Below are 25002 nucleotides of genomic sequence, written 5' to 3'. Positions count from 1 at the left end.
TTTAGAACATAAGGCAAATTATAATGCCAGTTTTGTACATTATAAAAAAAAAAAAAGACTCATTGTAATATTTTTAGAAGTAGACCAAATGACCATGTATGTGTTGCCATAATGATTCATTTGACAGATGCATTAACAGACCACAGAATGTGATGCACAGCAGTTTTTGGTAGTTATAAATAGTAGCATCCTTCATATTGCCTTATAAAATGATTAATAAGGCATGTTATGACTATGTTATCAGTGTATCTCCATCAGTATGAAAGCACAGAGATGCCCATGGAGGTAATATTATTTTGATTTTGATTATTTTGATTTCTGTTATTGGTTATTCTATGTATTGTATTGTCTGTTCTCCTAATTTAAGTTGTACATCTTTGTCTTTACAGATAAATTTAAAATGAAAAGTACTTCACCAGTTGAAATAGTTCAACTGAACCTTTGGGGCATTTAAGAAAACTTGAAAACACTGGGGAGGAGGCCAGGGTGAAAGGTTAAGGGGAAGTACAGAAGAATATGCGTAAAAGTTAATAAATTAAAACACTTACAATGATTTATTTTTTTTAAGTGTGTGGATATTCTCATTTTTCAGATGTACTGACATATCACCTAAGGTACCAGAATCTGTAATAGTGACCTGGCTTTTGGTGATTAGAACAGTAGGTGTGCAGGAACTGCAGGGGTAGTTGTTTAGTGGAGACCTGTGATTATTCTATTTCGTTGCTTGGAACAAAGTGGAGTTGCTGCAAAATGTTTTGTCTCCTTTGCAGTCAACTCCTTTTAAATGAGAAGGTTATTTTGATTTCTTGGCATATTGCCATTCTAGAATTTCATCTATGAAAGAATACACTCGTATGTTACATTCAACAGAATAATTATCATCTAAAGTATATGTAATTATTTGAAATTAGTCCATTGGAATCAGAATTACTTATTAATGTGACTTTGATAACCAAAAAGAAATGTCTTTCTTGTGGCTGACTTGCTTAATCTGTATTTATCTACATATCTAAATGCAGTTTTTGTCACAACATTATGAAACTTGGGAGAAGATCTTTGAAATGCAGATTTCTAGGCTTTCAGTCTTGCAAACGTAGGAATGCCCATGGTGATTTTGCTATACGTGTTCATCTGACACTTAAATATTTGTAGATACTTCAGTAGGTCAGGCGTTAAGCGGTGCTCTGGACTTGACGGTCCGTTGGTGATCACTCTGCGACGTCTGCGCTCACATCGTATTTATGTACTCCAGGTTCTGCAGTGTCCCATGGCCCCTTCTTCAGTGGCCACCGCTTGGGCCCCTCTCACACACAAGTCTCTCCATGTGCTCTCCCCATGGACGCCTGGCCCTTTGGGCTCACGGTCCTATTCCACTTTCACTCCATACATACATGCACACACAACAGAAACCTCTCACTAGGAAAACAGATAGAGATGGAGTTTAATAAGAAGACAGGGCACACACTGCTCATCAGGGCAGAGCATAGCCAGACAAGCCTACTCACCAGCCCACTGTTTACACATAGTCACACCAATTTATACCGGTATGCCTTTATTTTCCTGCACCAGTTTCTTGCCTTGGTCTCTCACTGAGACCTGTGAGGTCTTCTGGAGAGCCTCTGCTGTAGTCCTTGTTGAGTTTCAGGCTAGTGCATGGCTACTGTAGCTCTGGAAGGAGCTGGGCAGCTGATGGGATCTGGGTTTCCATGCCTTGCATTGGTTCTTTTTGTTTCTGCATTTGTGGTGATGAGCCTTTAAAACTGTAGCTTTATGGCTCAAGTTTTGATGTTTCTTTTGAGCAAGATTTCAAGTTTTCAGTGAGCTTAGAAAAAGGTTTTATCCATCATGACATCATGCCATCAGTGTTCTGCCTTATTAACACGGGAAGATCTCATTTCTGGTGTTTCTTTGATATTGTGGTTTTGACTCTAGAATTCATCCAAAGGCCATTCAATGGTATGTGTCAGTGCATTTCTCCAGCTGTGAGAGAATTAAGAGAGATTTCTGTATATTCTGTGTGCCTCTGAGAGTGTGTTACCATTGATGGGGAATATATGTATGAAAAGTATCAACTGATCAGCAGAGGATGAACTAAGCTTTCTCAAAAACCACGATCATCTGGGGATTGTGGAAACAATGCTTTTATTGCTGATAATTATACATATGCTAAAAGTAATTTATCTCCTGAAATGTTTGGGATGCAATAAAGTCTACCTCATAAATAAGAATTTGTAAAGTACAGTCTTTAAAACATAGAAGGTCTTTGAAATGGTATATGGCAGTTGTGTAAAAAATGACCATGGATCTCACCATAGCTGTTATGAAATGTGCAGTCTTAAACCACTAGGCATAAATGATGTGGTATTCCAAAATGTACTAGCAAATTCTAGTACACATGGAATTGACTTTCCTTTTTTCTACTGTTTGCAGCTGCTGGTCTGATTCAAATTGTTTATTCACGGGATGAAAGAGACGTTTTAAGCATTTTCAACAGTTGCAAGTGATTGATGTATATTTTAAAAAAAAACTACTCCAATTTAAAGAGAGTTGCTAGGAAACGTAGCTTGAAGATGAAATCTCCCACAGAGCTTGTCTTTGGCTGTGCTATAAGAAGTACATCATACAGTGTCTTAAGTTATAGATTCCATGAAGAAAACTGTTAAATTTTTATAAATATAAATACATCTGCTATGGACCTGTTGAATACACGTGATTAATTCCCATATCTTCATTTAGCAATGAAATACAAAGTATTGCTAAGTTCAGAAAAATATGAAAATCAGATGGAAAAGTGCTATAAAGATTTTCATAATTTCATTACATTTTTTGAAACATCAAATGTTTTTTTTCTTAGAAATTGATCTAGTATACCTGAGATTTAATTTCAAGATGATATTCTGAGGTTTCAAAGCAATTGGTGTTTAGGCCAGCCTGGCCTTAAACACCTCCGGGATGGGGGCCTTCAGAATCTGGTCTGGTGGGAAGTATCCTTGACCATGGATTGGAACAAAATGATCTCCAAGGTTGCTTCCATCCCAGACCATTCTATGATAGAAACAGAGCAGTATGCTTTGTATGATGCTCTGTGTTTTGCTGGAGTTTGTTCATTGATTTTGGTTTGCTGACGTTCTCTACCTGGCAGTCTTTAAGCAGCATCCCTTACAGGATGCTTTCAGAAAAGTGTGAGTGATTCCTGTGAATTATAGCAGCAGTAAATGATCTTTTTCTTATTTATTACTTTAGAAGAAAGAATAGCCAGTTGCTGATAGAGCAAAACATGTGAATAGAGGCTTGGAGGACTGGCTGCCAAGCCCTTTGCTACTGACATGATGATTAAGGAGTACCTGTGAGCAGTACTACGTTATCTGAAGATATTTCAAAGCAAAACCTTTCCACAGCTCAACAGCTTGAGAAAGGTAACTCTGCACTAACTGACCCTTCATACTGCAGTCATTGATTGACTGCAAGATGTGATAGGTGTGTGGCCACTGTAAAACCCTTGCAGGGAGAAGAATCTTGATTTATAAAGAATCTGTGAATGCAAATAAGAAAAATAGTAAATCTCATTAGTGGTGTGAGCTGTCTGAGAGGACAAAATAACAGAAAGCCAAAGCAAACTGTGGGAAAAAAAAAAAAAAAAGAAAAAAGAAAAAAAGAAAAGAAAATGATGCAGTAGTCAAGCAAAGGAAAATTCCATAGGGCTCCTTAATTGCTTAACCAAAAAACAAAGTACCTACTGAGCAACTGACTGCAGAAGTCACTGAGTCTTGAAATCTGGAACCTTAGATGTGCAAATATAAAAGAAGCAGGAGGGTGACATTCACAGTGTGATTAACTACCAGCATGTTTTTCTACTTGTGAAAAGAAATAATGCATTAGAAAATTGCAATGTAAAACAGACTCTTGTAACAAGAAAGTTGGTGTTCAGGTCTGTAGTATCTTTTATATTTTGTAACAATATTCTGAGTGTAGTACTAATAACACATTTTTGTTTCTTCTTAGGCATTATGTGTTCTTGCATTGTGGAATAGGTGCTATGACTTTCAAGTGCAATGGCTCAAAACATGTCTATAGAAGGAATTTATTATCTTCTTTGTGCCAAAGAAAGATTGGTCTAGAAATGTACAAAAAGAGTAACTGTGTTGTCAATCGTGAACCAGGATGTTTGTTCTTTTAAGCCTAAGGTTTGAGAGTTTCAGTCAAAAGAAAGGCAATAAGAGCAGCTTTATAAGTATTTGTGGAAGAACTGAACTATTTAGTTATTTATATAGCACCTGTAAACAATAGAAAATGAATTGGGAGTGGGTGCTGTTAGACTGCTCTTTGCTCCAGCTCAGTGGGCACTTGTTATGTTATTTCATATTGTGCTTGAAAGTGTACATTCTGTTCAAGAACATCTTATTTATGGGCTGTCACATTGATGAGCTTCTTTGCTGGCTTTCATTCAAGTGATATGAAAAAAATAGCTATACTCTTTAAAAAAGAGTAGCATAGAAAGTATTGGGAGCATCACTGTTGATGGCTGACTGTTTGGGCCAGTGGTCACTACTGCGGGGAGCAGGATACGTTTTGAAAGGTAGAAATTTGAACTTGCATTTCCACTTGGACAGATATGGCAAGAAAAGAACATAATTATAGAAATCAAAGCTGATCAGAAGAAAAAGAAAGTTTATATACAAGCCTTTGTAAAAAATTCCTTGTAAAAGGAGTTAAAGCCACTCTGATTTTTCAGAGACAGCCAGCTGTCACTAAAAATCCTTTGTAGACTTAGCAGTGCTATATGAGTGGGGCTGACTTGAAAGTTTACTTAACAGTGATCCCAGAGGACTGTAGTGAGATTAATTTGTGTGGCGGGAAGATATTTGCCTTGCCTGGTAATAGACAACAGTAGTAAACACTGGTGGCTAACATATTGTTTTCAGAATTAAAGGTTGGGGTTTGGGATGACAGGCTTTTGAAAAAGATGTCATGTGCTTTCTTATGTCACCGTCTTAAATAAAATTCAAAAAACAGATTGATCACAAAATTAAATTGCAAGGATTAAAATAGTAGAAGATGACAGTAATTTTTAATACGCATCGTTATTTTCTTTAACTTCAGATGTTTATTGATAATTCAAAGTACTGAGCAAGTATTAAGACTTATGATGATTTAGATTTTGTAGAAAAAAAAAAATGCAACCTATTCTAAGAAAATCAACATAACAAGCAGTTAGATGCTTACTAAAATCACTAAAAAAGCCTGAAATAAAAACAAATAGAAAATACTGATTAGGTTGAAGTATTGTGTCGCTTCTAAAAAGCTTTGATTATAACTTTCCACTATGTTAATTTACTAAAGAATTATTGCAATTATATATATTCATGTTTTGAAAAAGGGTGGAGAACCAGAGATTTCCTCTAGATTATTGTATCTATTTATAGTCTAATCTGGATAGAATCTCTACCAATTCTAAAACTTGAATGTGTATAATTATAATAATACAGCGGGAAATGAGGACTGCAACAAGAGTCTTGATTTACCTCTTGTAGCTAAGTGTACTAATCCAGAACTCCTAAGCACATTTGTGTGGCCCCTCTCCATTAGTTCTGTACTCAGAATTTCTAAAAGGGAGCCTTGAACAGATGTTGGGAGCTGCTGTGGCAACCGTGCTGCTCCCATGCTGAAAGCTTCATGAAGGGGAGATCCCATTGTGGTAAAAGATGAGCTTTATTGATGTGCACAACTTGTCTATCCTTCTTCTTCCACTTTCTTCATCCTTATAGTTATTTTTCTGATTCTCTGTTGTTTGTTTATTTGTTTGTTTTCCCAGCTCCTCTGTTTTTACTGTGTGCTAGTCTAGTTTGATAAGTCACAGATAAACTTCCCCATCGGTTTCAATTCAGTTCCTTCAGTCCTTTGGTCTCTTGCTTTGGATAGTGCAGACTTACCCTCATCTATATTCACCTACCTACACCTCTGTCCCTTTTCCTTTCTTTCCTTATTTCTGACTGCCCCTTTGGGGAAGTTTGTTGCTCCCATTGTCCCATGCTTCACATATAGATCTTGCCAATTTCCCTCCCCTCTCTAATGCTGAGTTGTCTTTCTTTGCTTCCTCTTCACTCCTTATGCATCCACACTGTTGCTCTGATTTCCACTGCAGACTTTTTTTCCTTTTGTATGTCCCACCATTTATTTCTGGCAGTTTATGCAATTTATTGATACTGCTTTAGATCGTATAATCTTTATTTAACTGACTTGTTTACCTACTCTTTTCCGTTCACTTTTGTGTCTAGGTTACGAGTTCATCTACAGGTTCACATTAAGTAGAGAAGTGTTGTAAACCTGGTGATTTCATAGCTGTGAAGCAAGTGTCTTTTGTTTCTTAATGAAGTCAAAAGGTATTCAGTGAAGATCTAAAGAAAGCCACAGAGAATATGGAAGAAAATTTAGACATTTTCCCGAAGGGATTTCTGAGAGATTAAGGAATCTTTGTATCTGGTAATGTAGAGAGGCAGCTCTTTCCTTTTGTCTTGAGCAAGCACCATGATCATAGTGAAGCATCCTGAGACACTAAAAAGCTTCCAAAGCAGTTCTGGGAGGTCCCCATGCTCAAAATTGAACACATTTTCTATTAAGCAGCCGGTGTCCCAGGTTTTTCCCACTGTCTCTGGGAGGACTGCACTCCAGACAGATCACCAGAAGGAGATTTCTTGAATCTAGAAAGACAAAGACCTGTAGTTGTGTTTTGGGAAACAAAACAGTCAAAAGGGATTCAAATGTGCTAATAAGCATTATATAGTAATTCAGTTGGGTGCAGTTGCAGCTAAGTGCTTGCTCATTGCGAAGCAGCATGAGGGCTGCTTCGAAAGTAGTGCCTCCTATTTTATGGTGCTGGCCCATTACAACAAAGGTGGATGTTGATGTGGCAGTAGATGTTAAGCCTTCCCAATGATATTGTGACTCATTTTGTTGCCATGCACCAGCTGGCAGCAGAGGGGCAGTCTGACAAAATGGTGTCTGGGATGGAAGTGTGGATGAAGCAAAGGTGCATCACTGAGTTCCTCCATGTAGAAAAAATTGCACCCATTGCCATTCATTGTTGTTTGCTGAATGTTTATGGAGACCAAGCAGTGGATGTGAGCACAGTGGGGCAGCAGGTGTTGCATGTCTGCAGTGACAACGGTGACAATGGGTCACCTTCACTGGTGTAGACTTTTACGAGTGGAGCATGCAGGTTCTTGTTTGTTGCTGGTGGAAATGTACACTAATTGGTGGTGACTGTACCGGAGAATAGCATTTTGTAGCTGAGAACTTATGCTCTTTGTACCTGTTGTAGTTCCCATGGAAATAAAATAGGAGGCATTACTTTTGGAGCGACTCGAGCATCTTTAAAGTGTGTTCTTCATTTGCTGAAATTGTGATGCTTTGTTGTTAGGAAAGAAGAAGAGGACAGTACACTGTGCAGATGAAAAGGCATAGATCCCAACATGTGATCACTCTGTTTTTACAGGGAGCAAAGTGAGTTGTACTAATGATCGTTCTTTTGTTAGGGAATTATTTTTAACAAGGCGACAATATCCTTCTCTCTCTGCAAGGAAAAAAAGGATGAGAGCTGTAAAGTTAAAAAGACAGAGGATGACACTGCATGAGCATTGCAGCCCACGGAGCTGCCCCCGGTGGGAGAGCTGCTGCCTCCAATATGCCCGGACTCACACTCAGTCGGCTGGGCGGTGCCATCACTTACAGTCACGCTGCTTCAAACGTGCAGAAGATAACCCCCGTGCTGTCTCATCTAATAGCAGGCACTGCTGCCCGAATTCACCAGAGCCATGTGGAGCAGCCTCACTTCTTGTCTGCAAGCTGAGATAAATCAGGAGAGATGTGCTACATAGACAGAACCCACTCAGCTGAAATAAGTGCGAGCAAGGAAAGGATTTTAATCCTGGCAGGGAGGATATTTCTGTATCTGAATAAAATGAGGTATTTATAGCATTTACTGACACGATTTTTATTTACTGTAATTTGAACCACTGTTCAAATTACATTTTCCAAGCCAACAGGAAGAAATTTTCAGAGTGCTGAAGAATAAAGTAATACTCCAGAAAGAACCCGAATTCTGCAAAAGAGAGGGGGGAGGGATCTGCTGTTTGCAGTGTCTGCAATGTCACAGAGAGAGCAAACATTTGCTCTTAACAGTTTCATCTATCAATGCATTTGAACACAGTTATTATGACCCTGAGTTACTGTGTAATTATTATTGTTCCCAACAGAGTTACTGTTTCATTGCTGCCTAATTATGTGCGTTATTTCAGAATGACTGTGCAATTTAATTCCTGTCTTTGAAATAAATGTTGCAGGAGAGGCAGTGTCATACCAAAAGAAACTTGATAGTCAGGATCTGAATACTGAACAAGTGTACAAAATCATCTGTTGATGTAACCTACCTCTGTCTTTTTGAGGCATTGCAGAGACACAGCAGACCATAGCTCCACCATTTAAAGCAGCTGGCTGAGATGGCAGTGAATATCCTTTAGCTGCCAGAGCAAACTCCAGTGCTGAAATCTAAGAAATTTCAGAGCTAAGAGAAGCAGGAGAGAAACAATTTCTCTTCTGTTAAATTATGACACTTGGATTCAGCTACAGGATGCATTTGTATTTGTTATCAAATGAAGAGCCCTTTTCAAGGGAATGTTTCCAAATCAATACCTGTTCTTGGGAACCCTGTTCATGTCTTTTGAGTGTTGCATGAAAAGAATGTTCAGCAAAACAAACAAGATTTTCAGGATCACAGCAACTAGTACAGTTTTGAGCTGGTTGGTTGATAAAGATTTAGGAAAAAGCCTGAAGCTTCCATAATTTCTGACCCAGAAAGATTATCTCTTTGTATTTCCTGCTGTTTTCCTACACTGTGAGCTTAATAAAACATCCTATGTTACTCTCTTTAGGGAAGGCTCTCCCAACCTTTTGAGACATGTTCGAGTAAATGCCTTTTCAGCATTATTTGAAACTCTGTATGCATGAGAGGTTTGGCAAGAAAAATGGAAACTAACTTTGCTCAGAGAGCTTCTAGTGATTACTGATGAAAATGAGTAAAGGAGGCAACAGCTGTTAGCTAACAGCCAGCACACTCAGAGTGCAGAGCAAAAGTTGATGCTGTGAGCCCACTGATTGATCGCACATGTTTTGAAAGTCTTAGTTCAAATATGCTCTTTATTGGTGCTGTGGATGGGATACACATTAGCAGCTGGAGCACACTAGATACAAACCTTTCTTGCATTTTTTTACTAAGTTTGAACAGAAATGTGAATGTAGGTGCACTCTAGAAGAGGCAGCTGAGATTGCTGTCACTGACCTGACTGTATCTCTGGCTGCCAGAGAAAAATCTGGGAGTCACAAGGTAGAGTTAGGAAGGAGAAATGGGCAGCCCTGGATGATAGTAAAACAGGAGCCCCAAGGGTTTTGGAGGTTTTTCAAGGCAAGGAACAAGGGACAAGTGAAAAGCCCTGCTAGTTGAAATGTATTCTTGGTTGCCTCAGGAAGAGATACGAGACAAGGAACTGAGGCAGGCATATCGAGCAGCAGCTCAGAGACTTGCTAGTAATCACAGCACAATTTATCCCAAGCATACCTACAGATTTAGGTATGTTAGTACTTGTGATTTGACATTGAAAACTGCCAGTTTTCTGGTGTTTAAGGAGGGAAACTGAGCAGTTTTCAAACAAGATCTAAAGTAATGTTGTGGGAAAAAAAGACCAGTACAGTAAAAACTGTGACCTGGGAAGATGGAGAGTCTAGATGAAAGGCAAAAGCTGTGGTCAGTCATTGATACCTGTTATGGAACTCTGGGAAACAGAAGCATCAAAACTGCATCCCACTGGAAGTGAAAAGGCCTTTTGAACATGCACATCTCCTAGGATGCATATTCCTGAAGGGTATTTAAGCACCTATGAGCAAATTTGCGTAATGAAAATAGTAACAAAATTTATGAACTGCATAGAGCAGATAAGATCACCACATGCCCAAGATAGAGTAATATTCTGTTAGCGATGGAAACAGTGCTTTGTGTGAAGGTCATAGCTTAACCAGTGCTACAGTAGAGCCAATCAAGAGGAGACAGAAAGAGGTATGAACAAGATGTGATGCATATAAAAGCGTTTTTATGAAAGCGTGGCAAGAAACCCATTAAAGAAGACAGGAAATTATACACTGCAAAAATGCTGATGCAGTGCCCTAAAGAAATAGACAAAGCCACCAACCAGAAGGAAGAGTCTAGCAAAACACTGATTGAGAAAAGCAAAAAGTGTCATAGAAGTAAAGCATTCAAGTAACTAACAATCTCAGAATATTCAAAAGAAGCTACTATGTGTTCCATTAACTTCACTTTAATATATGCTCAGGCAGAATTTCTCTCATAGAGAGAAAAGAAAGCTTTAAATATAACATTCCAATAATCATTATGTTCAGGAAACACATAAAAACTAATACTGCTTTTCCATAGGATCATTGCTTGTGTGCTACAACTTTTAAAGGAATTATGTAGCAGCCAAAATAATTAGCCCTGAAGAAGGTTCATGTGCTTTGGTTTCACTGTAATTTTCTTGTAGACTTTAAAATTGTTAATTACTGTGTAGCGTTTACTGAGATCAGGGAGGATAGAATGGTACAAGCTGCATAATATTAGTATTTCTAGTAATCTGAAATCTATAAATGATCTAGATCCAATCCAAAGCATAGTTTTGATTTAGGAAGATGGATATAAAAGAGAATGTTCAGTACTGATAGTTGCTATACAACTTATTACCACCAGAAGGCCTGAGTATTGTGTGGACTTTTAAGGAGTGTGCTGACTGAATAAAAGAGATCATTAATTTAATGTAGAAAATTCAGCAGTACATTAATTATTCAAAAGTCTCTGTACTATATTAACTCATAAGTATTCAGTTTAGACAGATAGTATGGGAATTTAAAGTCCCATAAATGATATTAGATAAAGCTTTATGTCAGAATTATTCACTCCTTTTTCTTTCTCTCTAATCAGGTGGTTGTGGTTCTCTGAATACTCGTGTTGCGAGGCAGAATTCCTTTTGAGATAATCTCTGAATAGAGAATAACCATGAGGTTCTTCATCAGTCATCTTGTTACACTCTGTTTCATCTTCTGTGTGTCAGGTAAGATGTGTTAATCCATTTAACTGTCTTCAGTTTTGTGCATTCCAAGGTCAGTTTTGCTTTTTGTATGGTTTCAGTACAGTTAATTAATAAATGTGAGTAAGTATGAGTAGGGAAGCGTACTAAATGCAGATCTGGACTTCAAAATTGTTCTTGGCTATTCCCACTCAGTATACTGAACCAGTTATTTCCTCTAGTTTCATCCAAGGTTATAAAATTGTATCAACTATCTATTTGTGCACAGATAATCCAGATTATTAGAAGAATGGAAAAATGCCCATGAGAAGACATAATAAACACAGAATTCTCTAATATTGTCACCGTCTAAAATTCACAAAATTAGAATTAGGATGTTGTGGTAGTTTTCATAATGCAGTGGAGCAATGCTATGTATACTAACTTTGATTGAAAATTATAAATAGTAAAACTTCTCATAAACGTAGATGTGGCTGTTTTAAACTTGCAGGAACCATATTTCCTATATCTGAAATTACAGAGATTTTTGCAACTCAAATTTTGGTTCGGTTCTAAAAGATAGAAGAGCTCTTTGGAAAGCTAAAATTCAGTATTAAAATTTATTTCTCATTACCCTTTTCAAACATCTCTGAAATTTATAAAGCCTGTTTCAAACATTCTTGCCAACTTAAATGAATGCTGGTTTTTAGTTGCAGTCATGAATTGGGTTGCCAGTATAGAGCTCAAAAAAGAGAACATTTTGCTTATGAACGGACTGAATTAAGATCTCAGCATGTAAAAAGCAGAATAATTAGACTGTGCATATAAAAAGGTTTCAGAAGTACAAATATTCGTGTGAACTGTGTGGTTATTTTCTAACCTGTATCAATGTAGGCTGTAAGTTAGTCCTGCTTTGGTTAAAGTTAATGAACATTAGTTCTACTGCATTTACAATAAGACTTTTTTGGGGATTCCTTACGTAGTTATTTAGTCTTCCAGCAAACTTAGCAGTTCATGTTCTTGCTCAGTCTGGCCCACCATTTCAGGCATCACCTCAATATCACTGCTATGAGATGATATTATTGAGTCTGAAAATATTATTAATATTGTGCTATAAGTTCACCAGCCATAGGAAGCTACTCCACAGTTCACATGAGTACTTTTTAACTTAAAGGAACACTATTTTATTCTACGAAGCATTAAACTTCGTTCTTTACTCCATGTCTGAATTTATTAGATGACATACTGACTCATAATAAAAATCAAGACCTTTAAAATATTGTAATCTCTTACATTGTATTTATTATGTATTTTAAGGGCCTTGTCTTTGTTAAGATAAGGGAATTGCTGATGGTACCAGAAAAAAAATCAATTTCACTACTTTAATACTGGACTTTTTTTGAAAAAAGGCTGTCAGCTACCATCAGTAACATTACATCTGATTGCATTCATATTACACAGAATCATCAACTGTAGGAGACAAGCAAGGGCTAAATATTGGTTGGTTAAAAAAAAAAAAAGCTCTATGAGTCAACTATTGGCAAAATGAAATCCATTTAATTTCTTCATGGGCAGCTATTAATAATCAGCTAACAATTAATGCTATTACTTGTGTATTATGTGCATTGCAGTTGTGCTTGGCACATTGCAAGTGCCTCAGATTGACATTAGAATGTGGTATTCTATGAATGTCAATAGCAAGATCTGATCCCAAAGTAAGGCCCTCTGTTTTATTATGTTGTCCCACAACATCAGATGCAGATTTTGGTGGTGTGGCAGTAGAGACTAAAACTTCCTGCCAGTATTATGTTACATTTTGTTGCTGCACAACAGACTACAGCAGAGGGGCAGACTGATAAAACAATATCTAATGTGGAATGTCTGAATGTTTCTAGAGGTCAAAGAGTTGATGTGAGCAAAATGACACTGTGGGCGATGCATTTCAGCAGTGGGTCATCTCCACTAGCATGAACTTTGAGGAGCACAGCATGCAGGCTCTTGTTCATCAGTGGTGAAAATGCACAGCTAGTGGTGGTGGTTGTGCTGGAAAATTGTTTTGTAGCTGCAAATTTGCTCTGTCAAATAGTCCTGTACTCTTTGTATCTGTTGTAGTTTCTACTGAAATAAGTAGGAGGCATTACTTTCAGAGTAACTGACATAAAAAGAATGAAATTGAGTATAACGATATTGTATGCAGTATGCTTTGATAGATTTATAGCAATATTTAGTTTATCTTTCATTTGATGATAGTTGGCTGTGTTAGCTTCAGGTGAGTTGAATAGGAGCCACTGGTGTGAAGGGCTTTGAATGTGGGTAAGTTATAATAGAGCTGGTATTATAAGGATCTTCAAGTTCAAACGAAATTCCTGACTTCTGGTAAGGAATAAGTTTAGGACTTGCATGAATTTTAATCAAAAGCCAAATTTAAGACTTATTTCAAGAGGGAACAAGATTATGGCACAGTCTACCAACGTGAAGAATTCGTAGTGTTATACAGTCAGAGGGAATTCATTATCCCTAGTGTATTATTACAAGGCTGGGTAGCACACACACAAGCAAGCTTTATTTTGCATTCCTAATTGAATAGCCATTTGAATTAAGAAGTCTGTTTCTATCATCTGGTCATTTTAGCGCCGTTTTAGATTATATCTGAATCTTTTCAGTCTTTGCTCTGCCCTAGCACTTGAATCTTGCTAAAAGAGTTTCTCATTTCGCATGAGTGCTAGAGTTGCTGGTAATTAGCCGTAGCCAATTTTCATTTTCAGTATATCTTTTGGCAATGAAAATGTCATAGAGACCACTAAGTGCTTAGCTGCAGACATAAAAAGGCTTGCTTGAGAGTGTTCACAGCATGGTTAAAAGATGAAAGATACTGTGAAAAAGAGGGAGCATGATTAGAGTGATCAGATTGAGTTTTAGAAAGTATTCTTCGACATGGGATGCTATAAAGAGGAATGCTGTAAATGTAAATAGTAACAGAGAATGTAGAAATTGAGAATGTTTTATGAGTAAAGACCATGAGTTCTCATATAGCAACCAAATAAGCCAGGGGTGATATTGAAGAGAGAAGTTAGCAGGGAACAGATTTTGAAAGCACGATTTTAAAAACTTCGCTTCAACATTTTTTAAGTAAACACGGGGTTTCATGGGAAGTGTATTTTGCTCAAGTTGCCTTCTGTAATACTGGATCCACAGTTCAGGCGCTTCTACAAACTAAGTTCCCTTGGGCAAACCAGTTCACAACCGGCGCCACCGGTCAGGGTTTCTGCAACCCATGGCTCCTAAGATGTAGTATATGATCTGCTCTGGATCCAGAAATGCAATAGCTTTCAGAACCAGTGTCCTTCCAGGTGTACCACCATCTGGTCTGTCTTAGGTTCAAAGATAGCTGCCAAAAAGCCTAAAAGTACTGAGACTTTGTGCTTTGGATTAAACTTTGTGAGCCTCCATAAATATGTACTGGAAGTACCTGGAAAAAAGGAAGGCAGGAAACTGAAAAACTGAATGTCATGTTGACTTGAGATTTTCAGAATTAGGCCTGCAAGGGTCACAGTGATTTTCTCACTCTGTGTCAAGAATTGTTATCTGTTGTTGTTTTTTTTTTTTTCTTTTCCAAACAGGTCTTCTTCCTATTACAGGAAATTTACAAAGGATTTTTCTTTCCCTTTCCCTTTCCCTTTCCCTTTCCCTTTCCCTTTCCCTTTCCCTTTCCCTTTCCCTTTCCCTTTCCCTTTCCCTTTCCCTTTCCCTTTCCTTTTCATTTTCCCTTTCCCTTTCCCTTTCCCATTCCCTTTCCCTTTCCCTTCCCTCCCCTTCTCTTTTCCTTTCCCTCCCCTCCCCTCCCCTCTCCTTTTTTTCCAAAAGTAAAATATATGGTTTTTAGAATTTTGGAGTTTTCTCTTCAATGAAAACCCAAACTTTTAGCCACTTCTGTTTTATGGTAATCAGGGGCAGAAGTTAAAAATTAACAATGACTAGCCATTTTCCATTAGAGGGGAATGTGAAGCTACTTGAATGAAGGGAAGAAAACATTACACAAATCAGTGCATTGGGAGCTTAGACAGAAATCATCTGCCACGAGACAGGAGCAGTTTTTATTTTCCAGGTAAATTAGTGCTTGAAATGTAGCCTTGCAGATGAAAGCTGATGAAAAAGCTGTAAGTAATTTGGTCTTTCACTTAGTGATATAACAGTCAGTTATAATAAGGGTTGCTTTTCAGAGTGCACTTTGAGCAGCACAAGGCAAATGAGAGCAGTGAATCACTCCTCAGGGAACATCAAGATGGATGTCAATCCACTGCCAAAAAAGTTATTTCACGCCTATTACAAGTAATATTTGACTCTACTTCTCTTTCCTCTGACATCTCCAACATACTTCTCCATTGCCATTGACTTCCTATTAAATTCATATACTATTGCTGAGTTTGGTTTTCAGGCATTTCTTTCATCTATCTTATCCCGTATAAATCAGTGAATCATATTGTATCTTCACTTGGGAGAATAACCTTGGGCCAAAAGAATTAAGAGTCTGTTTCAGCAACAAAAAGCTAACTAATAACTGCAAAAGGCTTTTTTTTTTTTTTTTTTTTTTTTCTGTGTGTGATTAGTGAGTACTTGATTACATTTGGCTGTAAAAAGAATCAAATAGAAAAAATATTACTCCTTTATTTTTTTTTTTCATTCTGATCAAACTGATGTACTTTTTACCTTGAGTTTCATATTGCAGAGTCTGGTAATATTTGATTTTGGGTCAGATCAGGGCTCAAAAGGCACCCTGCTATTCTAGGAACTATTTTCATTTGTGCAAAATGAATTGATAGTCCAAGGGTAAAAGTGTCAAAACCACTTCCATTATTTATGGAACCTAATGCCTTGTTTTCGAAAATCATTTCAGTGAAAGCTATAAGCCTGAAAGTCAGTATGACACAGGGCTTCTCAGTACAGGACAGTTACTGTGGCGTATAAATGAGGATGCCATTAAACAGCATGCTGAACTTCTGACTATGTTGCTGATATTTCATATGCACTTGTGTTGGGAGATTATGCAGAATAATAACACACTCTAAATTAATTTTTAATTTTCTGAGTATTGTCTTTCCCACGAGATCAAGTTGTTAGGCCCTTAAGTAACTTTTGAAATAGTCCTTACGTTTCAGAAGAGGAGTCACGTAATAGGCAAGTGTGTGTGCTGAAAAGTACTATAATACTTTCATATTGGCAAACTCCAAGAAGCAAAGTTCACCTTTTCATTCTTAGGCATAAGTGGATAAAATTGCTTTTAGAAGAGTTGGCGTATTTTATACTAGGAACTTGTTATAAAAGTGAAACTACGTAATAAGCTACATGGTTCATGAAGGGCTTTATTGGCATGTATCTTGTCTTACTCAGTGGGTTTCAAAGAAGCTGAATCATTTGCTGTTCTGGAGTCTTGCCTCCCCTTGTCAGCAGGGGTTGCTGACAAGAATCATCCAAGACTCAGAGAAACAATATAAATCAGTATACTGAGAGCACCCTACCAACAATTGAGACACTACTTTGAAGTAATATTGGCTAATTTGCTAATAATGATTAGTGTTACAGGTAAGAGTACTTTGGCCAAGGAGTTATTTATATGCTAAAAGTTCTGAGACAATATTAGGCAACAGCTACTTCAATGAGTGAAAGAATAAAAAAAATGAAAGAGAAAAGAAAAAATGGGGAAAGAGAAACAGACAGATAGATAAACACAGCAAAGCAGGGTAATTCTCATCTCTTCAATCCAGGGATGTCTTGGTGTCAGAGGGTCCTGATCTTTGGTAGTGTTGAGTCGTCCAAGGTTGTGGTGGTCAGTTGAAGACTAATGATAAACATACATACTCTTACTTAATGGTCCAGTAATCCAGTTCTAGATCTTGCACATTTTAATCAGCAGATAAAAGAGAAAGCAGGGAGACACCAGCTTGTGTCTTGCCTTCACAGGATGGCATCATCTCCCAGTGGTATCATCTCCCAGTCTCCTGTATCAATCTGGAAAAATTTGCTCCCAGGCCAAGTCTTCAGCCAGAAAAAATTCCTGGGCCTCCCTGCTTGAAAGCAAACAGCTCCGAAGAAATGCATTTGAATGTAAAACTGCCCACAAAGTGTTGTAGATTGTCTTATGTTGATTTGACACAATACGTTCATAACCAGTCTCAGACAGCGTGCGTGAGAAGGTTAAAAGATGGAAGTGATTCTCCTGCCTTTTCAGTCCAAATAAGTAGAGGTAGCCTTCCCCAAGACAATTTAGTCTAGTATGAAGTGAAACTATTTGAGTGGTTACTTTTTCTGTTTTGAGTTCTGGCTGGCTCTTGGTGATTGATGTTCCTCTAACATTTTTCTGGCTAACACTGGTGCCTCCATCAGCATAACAGAGTCTTCTTTCTAGATGATTAAATGCTTCATCATGAGTTTTTTCGACATTAGCATGTTATTGCCTCAGCATATTAGCTTCCCGTAAAGGCTAAGTATAACTTATCCCACCACAAACCTTAGAATATATAAAGCTTGGATTTTTAATATAGCAGTAGGTTCAAATATGTGTTATGAACTGAGTTGAAATCTACATAATTTAAAACTTTCAGCCATGTAAGATGGTGTTATTCACAATCCTAAAGACAATTATAGGGTGGTTTTTTTTTTTTCCATAAAATATGAAATGGAAAAATACACTTAATACTGATTTATCATGTCTGCCATCTCCATGTTTGGGTCTTAGAAAACCATTTAATGCTACTGCAGGGTTTTTGACATTTGTAGATAAATAATCACAATGTATTTTGTGATCATAATGATTCTGAAACCTGAAAGTGCTTTGTTTGCCTTCCTGCTAGCATGGTACAGATATTTTGTCTGATTTGCAGATCAGCTTGGACCCAAGCACTTGTGGGCTTCTTGTGTACTAGTAGGTGCTCTTTTCTGTGACATTGAAAACAGTATGGAATATGCTTCTAAATATCATACGGTTTCCACGCTTTCAGTGATGATGTAGAACTTGATGAGTAAGTGATAGTTGAGGTAATTAATGAGTCCATGGTTCTTCTGTTCAGTAGCTATTAACACTCAAGGTTAATCCAGCCATGTGCTGTGTCAACAGATCTTTGTCCCTCTCTCATGTGAAAATATGTAACAGGATACAACAATGCCAGATAGATCAATACTGATGATAGTGATACTGAATGTCTGTCTCAAGCAGACACACTTAGCAATGGTAAATGACAGAGAAGTAGAGAAGAGTACATGAAGCAGGAGCAGAAGATCCTCAGTGGAGTGACAAAATAAAATGGTATTGAAAATAATTTTATGATGGCTAGCTGTGGGAACAACGCAATTTCGCACATTATAGCTTCTTTCTGACACTGACTTCCTGAAAACTTTTTACTGTGATTTGTTATTGCTACATCACAATTTTTGGTGTTTTTAGAATCAAGTTGATTTTCATCCAGCACAGGACTTGAGTACGTGCTTAACATTGCATTCAAAAGTAATCTTGTTTAATTGGATCTACTTATGTTCTTAAGTTTTGTGATGAATCAGGTGCCTGAAATAATATGAGACTTTTAATGAACTTTCAGTGCTGTCTCATTGTTATTTGCCTTAAGCAAACAATATATCATGTTACCCTTTTTAAAGATGATCTTAAAGATCTTAATGTTTCCAGAAGAATCTCTTATCCATTAATAAAACTGTTACCAACCTTTATTGAAAATATATTCTCCTGACCTAATTGAATTATTAGGCATTTATCCATCAAAAAACTACCTGCCAACCTTCTTTACAATTACCTTTGAAATGAAATGTTTTATGCACAGATATTTATGAAGGAAAAATCCATATATATTTTTTTACATCTCTGCTTTTATAAAGCAAAATGATAGCTTGTTTGCTCTAGCATGCAATCTGTAAATCTTGAAAAGCATTCAAATCTTTATCCCTTTATTTTTTAGCAGTGCCTTCTAGTACATTGAATTTGGGTTTTCTGGTCTTGGAGTCTGAGATTTTTGTACTATACAATTGCAGTAAAGAAACGCATTTGCAGGAGTGTTTGCAGGATTAGGGCCTTAGGATACTTGCACTGTAGTTTCTGAACATAAGCATTCATAGTTATTTATAGCACTGCATGTTTTACTACCAGCCTTTCACTGCGTTTCAGCAATCTATCATTTCCTTTGTTAGTTTATTTTACATAAGTTACTGTACACACTAATCTTTTCCTGTTTGACATGCAAGTTGTTCTTACTGAGTAAATCACCTTTTCAGTGGTGTCAGATCTGGGAGCATTTCCAGGAGCCTGAGTGCCCTAAATACAGTGAAGTGAACGCATGCTCCATTTTGCTTAATTGACTGTTTCCTCTTAAGGACCAGTTACTTCTCTGTTTTTGTTTTTTTTTGTGTGTCTGTGTTTTAATTTAAGGATTTAGCAAGATTCAAGATATGCTAGAGCAACTGAGGCAAATATACAAATGGACATCCATTAAAAATATCTTGCTGTTACAGAATGAGAGTCATTTGGGTGAAGTGACTTAATCTTATATTTAATGTCACATTTAGTGTATTTTCCCATTTAATATCCACATAGCTACATATCCACCATTTCTGATTAATCAGTTTAAATACATAACATTTTTAAAAGTTGTGTAATGATACTGTACATCACCCATGACAGTTCTATTCTAAAGGGAAATGTGGGTCGCTTTTGTACATTCCAGAAAGATAAAGCATAAATAATTCTGTAAACAAGGATGAAGTTTAAAAAATACATTTTTACTCCTCAATGAATTTTCTGCATTAAATATAGATTATAACTGCCCTGTGAAGACAATGTGAAAAGGCGTATCTTGTAAAAAAATGTGGAAAATGAAGACATACTTGTAATCTTTCACAGATTTATCAAATTACAAAAGAGATAAAATGTTAATTTATAACATTATTTGCTTATTATCATACTAATTGCAAGAAGACATGAAGGTAAACAGATGTTTAACATGATTTATTGGCCTCTCTTTGAATGAGAGAAATGCAAGGAAATCATTATAGAAGAGTAACAGTAAAATTTCAGTATATATTGGGAATTTTCTGTTTTCTACTTTTTTTGTATTCAAATTGAGCAGAGAATTGATGGCACAGAATGTGAGAATGGGTATATTGCTTGGGCAGGCAGAAGCCTGTACAAATTAGTTACTGAACAAAGAAAAATTTCAGAAATTATCCATTTTGGATTCCCTCCAAAGTGAACTATCAGATAGAAAGTAGCTTCCTGCATTCATGTGGCAACTGTCTCGAAGCAGGAAAAAAAAACAGATAATTTGAATGATGGTGGCTGTTCAATGTTAACTCAAATAAGATGATATTATTATGGGCTCTGCATCTAAACGTAGATGCAGAGTGTCTTCATTTCCCATTTTCCAGATTTCCTGAAACAGAAGTCATTAATAAGACCATCAGCTTTTTGATACTCCTTGTGTTTTATTTATATCATCCCTATGATTCCCTTTGCTAAAAGTATCAACGAAAACCCGAGGCTGCTTAACTGCAGGCAGTCTGCTGTACTTGAGCTTGTTCCTTTAGCTGCCATGGAAGACAATGCGCCAGAGGCTAATTCTCATCTCATCAGAAAGCTGCTAAATCTCTGAAACTATCCAAGTGTGGGACTGGCAGAGAAGAAAAAAATGATTGAACCTAGAATGAGTTGTTAAAAATTGTTGGTGGGGAGTCTGACTCTGTTAAGCGCAGTAGCACAGCAGGTGTGGGGCCCTTTGTGCCAGCTGCTGTGCCAGATGCTGAGGGTTGCAATTTGCTCAGACCTGTGAAGCATGATGAGGTTGCTGCAGCAGGTTGCCACAGACACTATATTTCTGTGGAGAAATTGTTTGTGTATAGAAAACTGGCTTGTGCTTGGCAGACTTCAGATTTCTGGGATCTCTCAATTTTGTGCCTAACTGAAGGTACTAACTTCTGTCCATTACCGTACCTGTGCTTCAGGGCAGCGGTAGACTGGGCCCATCTCTCTCTCATTCCCTGGGTTGGAATTCAGGCAGTTACATCTCTCTGATTGACAAACAGGGCCTGATATGCTGAAGCAGCTTTCACAGAGCACAACGTGAAGCAGTGCAGTCCCCTCTAGTCTGCAAAAGGAAGGAAAGATTGTGTAGGGCAAGTTTCCTCTTTTTTTCTGGTTTAAATTTTAAAATAGAAAGTTGCTGAACTTCTCTCTTCAGCTTTTGTCATATCTAGTGTCCTGTTTAATCCAGAAACTAAATTCTTCATTAGAAATAGCTTTAGGAAAGCCCTATGGACTTCCTACACCCTCAGTCCCACGGAGGCAGATACCCTGACTGACAGTAATTTTACCCCCAGGGACTTCATAGATTAAAGCTATGCTTCAAAATGTGTTAGTTAGAGATCCACATGCAGTGACTGTGCTGGCAGTAAGTGATACTCAGAGGTACTGTTCACACACAAAAAAAGGAACATTAGGGTCTGATAAAATATCTGGTAACTTATCTGTCATAAGAATCTGTTACATATTTCTGAATTTACGTTCCTGTATATATTGAGACTGTTTCAATACATTTCTGTGTAAGGTTTGTGGAAAAAAATATTTTTTACGTGGTTTCCAGGAGAAATTACTATTATTAAATTTTGCTAAGGAGGAACAGATACACTGTTATATCTTAGAACATGTGATGGTGTGAGGACAGTGTTAACTCTTCATGCTTGACCTCCCCATGTTCTTTGGGTGTCTGAGCCCTGCAGAGCAAATAAGAAGCAGAAAGCACAGTTGCACTTCTGGTGCTGCACTGGAGCAGAAGAACAATCTCTTTAGGGTAAGGACTTTTTTCTTGGTGCAATATCAGTGTGCTCCCTGACCTTCCACTGAGGTTTATTTATGCTGCTGCAAGACAAGTGAAACTAATTATATAAAAACAGGCTCCTTATCAGGTGTGGGAGCTCCAGGAGAAGGCTTTCATTTTGGGTTTGGTGCCAGTAGTCTCACCTGGGAGACTGCAGGTCACATTTCACAGTTGAATTAATAAAACCAGACTCTGGAAAAATTCATATGACTTTGTTTTAACTTTCTATGAGCTCGGTACATTATACGAATTTCATCTTTCTATGTGGTTCATGAAGAGGGGATGGATTAATTACCTGCTTGAAGTACTCGTCTAAGCCCTCTAAAGAGAACTGATATATGACTATTTTGAATGAAATCATTAACTTTTAAAATTACATGAGATAAATCCCACAGTGTCAAGAGTCTCACTCTGAATTTACTACCGTACACAAGAAAATAGGCTGAGTAAGAAAGAAAGATGAAAAAAGGATAGCTATTCTTGCTATCTCTTCATTTATTAAACTTTATCTCTCCTCGCTATCATCTCATTAAGACTTGAGATACAGGTGCACTGCAAACCCAGAATGCCTTTTGAAGCATTTTATATTCCTCACCATACAGCTTGTAAAATACTCCCTAAATTAAGAATGATGTGAGCAATCTGTATCTGAAAATGGATAAGACAAAAGTAAACAATTAGGCTTTATTTACTTTTCTGTATTGGAAAAAAAATAAGCCCATGAACTGCCGTTTTCTTCTGTGAAATAAACAACTTTACAATGGTTTTTAATTAACTATATATATTAACTTTCTTGTCTGATTGTGTTCACAGTAATTTTTATAATTATAACATAAGGAGCTTTGCTTCATGACATTGTAGAATCATGGAATCATAGAATTCTTATATGGTTATCCTTAATCTATGACCAAAATGGATTTTCAGAATTGGATCCTTGAAAGGCTGAAGTAGCTGATAATAAACTGTCTTACCTGAAAGAGATTTGGATGATCTCTCTCAACAGAAAAATTACTTGCTTAGAACTCCAACCCACTGAAATTGATGGTTTGAGTCCAAGATTATATAATATCTATGATAGCAAGTTAGCATAGTTTCATAATGCTATGTGGAATGTAAATATTACCTTTATGTTTAAGGGCTTCCATTGGATATGGGAACAAGATGAGTGGTTGTGCATGAATGCTTTTGATGTATTTTTTTACTTCAGTATTTCAGGCTAATAAGAGGAAAGACTCAAGAGACAGGTAAAACATCAGAAGATGAAACACAGATCTATCATATGAACTTTCAGTAAAATTAGAAACTTGAAGATCTTTAGGTACTAAAATTTAGATATTTTTAAAAATTTTTCATACTTCAGGCTTAAGTAATGGAATAGAAATGCTAAAAATTATGAAGCCTTACATGTGCAGTTTTTAGAATCAGTCAAAAATGCATCTTTTGGGATAATTCGGTGTGCTAGGTTTGGTAGGATCTACCTAGATCAAATGGAAGCACCAGGTAATCAGTCATCCTTTTAACTGACTTTTGTAATAAAAGAAAAAGTGAGTTATTTGCTGTTTTTAAAAAGATTAAAATTCATGTATTTGGGAAAGTCAAACGTGGAAAAAATGAAAGGGATGTTGCTCTGAATATGAGTAGTATGCACATCTTGCATCCGATCTGGAACAGACATGGAAAATCTAGCTAATTAGAAATAACAGTAAAATGCTTTGTCTTAAGGAGGATAATACCAAACAAACAAACAAACAAAAAAATAAAATTCACTGATAAGAATTTTTCTGAACTAATACAACAATTTAGCTATCAAAACAGTATTTGTTCAGAACAATCTTTTTCAGATACTGTTCTAAAGAACTGTGTGAAGAAGAAGTTAAGAAGAAAGAAGCTGAATTCTGCACTAGTACATTTGTGTGCAAGCTAGCTCTGCTCACTCTTTCCTAGGCAATGAGAATTTACTACACTTCTACACTTTTCTTACACTTATCTTAACACTGCCCTCATTTCTGCCTATAAATTGTGTCTGTATTTTGATTTCTACACAGGCCAGTGATTTCCTAGTACCTGATAAATACCTTTTTGTCTATTTCCTTTCTTTTCCTCTGGTTTCCTTCCCTCTTGTATCCTAAGCAGTTCTGTAGTTATGCCTCTTCTTATTTTTTTTCATTATGCTAATATAAAGGCAGTCCAAGATCATTTTATCACTCCCACAAAACAGCCACAGGCCCAACACTTGCATCCTCCCTTTCTCAAACTAAACCAAGCTTCATCTCTGGGATGCTCTTACCTTGAGTCTTCTCAGGCTCATGATTCTCAAATCTCAAAGTCAAGTTCCCATACTTTTCCCCATCCACACTCAACCTTCTTTCAATCTGCAGTGGGTACATATAAGGGCAAGAAATGACCCGGAACGGAACCCAGAAAGCTAGAAATAAGTAGATGTCCACTCCCTTTAATTTTATCAGCTTCTTCGGTAGTCAGTTGATCATAAGGAATGTTGCAGAAAGGGCTAGAGGGAAAATGGCAGCTGGAAAGTATTGCTTGGAGGAATATTAAAGGGCCACCTTCCAGCAGCATTGTTACTTACACAGGATCCATGATCTAATGCATTGGGTAGTTTTTTTTCTTGCCCTTCACCAAGACTACTAAGTATTTCTTAACCCTGTTGAAAATTCGAATTCACGTTTGCAGAATTCACTGAACAATGCCTTGGATAGTGAGAAGTGGATGACATCTTTTGCTCTAATTTGAAATATAAATCAGAATAAATATGCTCAGAAAATAGGGCAATAAGTGTCCTTGAGAGGTCACGTAGTCCATTCTCTTGTTCTAAAGCAGGACCTGAACAGAGACAATTTGCTTCTCATCTCGTTTATCTAGTGCAGCCATTTCCTTTTCCTTGTCTCTGCTTCTACTTCTGCCCACTCTCTTGTAAGCACAATGTCAATCAAATCTTTTTTCATCCTCTTTGTGTGCACTTCTTCAGTCCCCAAATACCATCACATAGTCATGTTTCTCCACTAAAGTGT

General features: G+C 37.1%; 1 protein-coding gene across 1 annotated transcript in view; it reads left to right on the top strand.

Annotated features, from left to right (window-relative positions):
* The window catches only part of CNTN1 (contactin 1), a 237724-nt gene that overhangs the window by 138284 nt on the left and 74438 nt on the right, over window positions 1–25002 (top strand). Inside the window, exon 4 of the mRNA XM_052668980.1 lies at window positions 11021–11150. Coding sequence (XP_052524940.1) covers window positions 11096–11150 — 55 coding nt within the window. The 5' untranslated portion in view covers window positions 11021–11095. The remainder of the gene's footprint in view (window positions 1–11020; window positions 11151–25002) is intronic.

Source organism: Tympanuchus pallidicinctus, unplaced genomic scaffold (genome assembly GCF_026119805.1).
Source record: "Tympanuchus pallidicinctus isolate F22 unplaced genomic scaffold, pur_lepc_1.0 scaffold8, whole genome shotgun sequence".
NCBI lineage: Eukaryota > Metazoa > Chordata > Aves > Galliformes > Phasianidae > Tympanuchus > Tympanuchus pallidicinctus.
The sequence above is the reverse complement of the archived record's forward strand: the minus strand, read 5'-3'. Positions and strand labels throughout refer to the sequence as shown.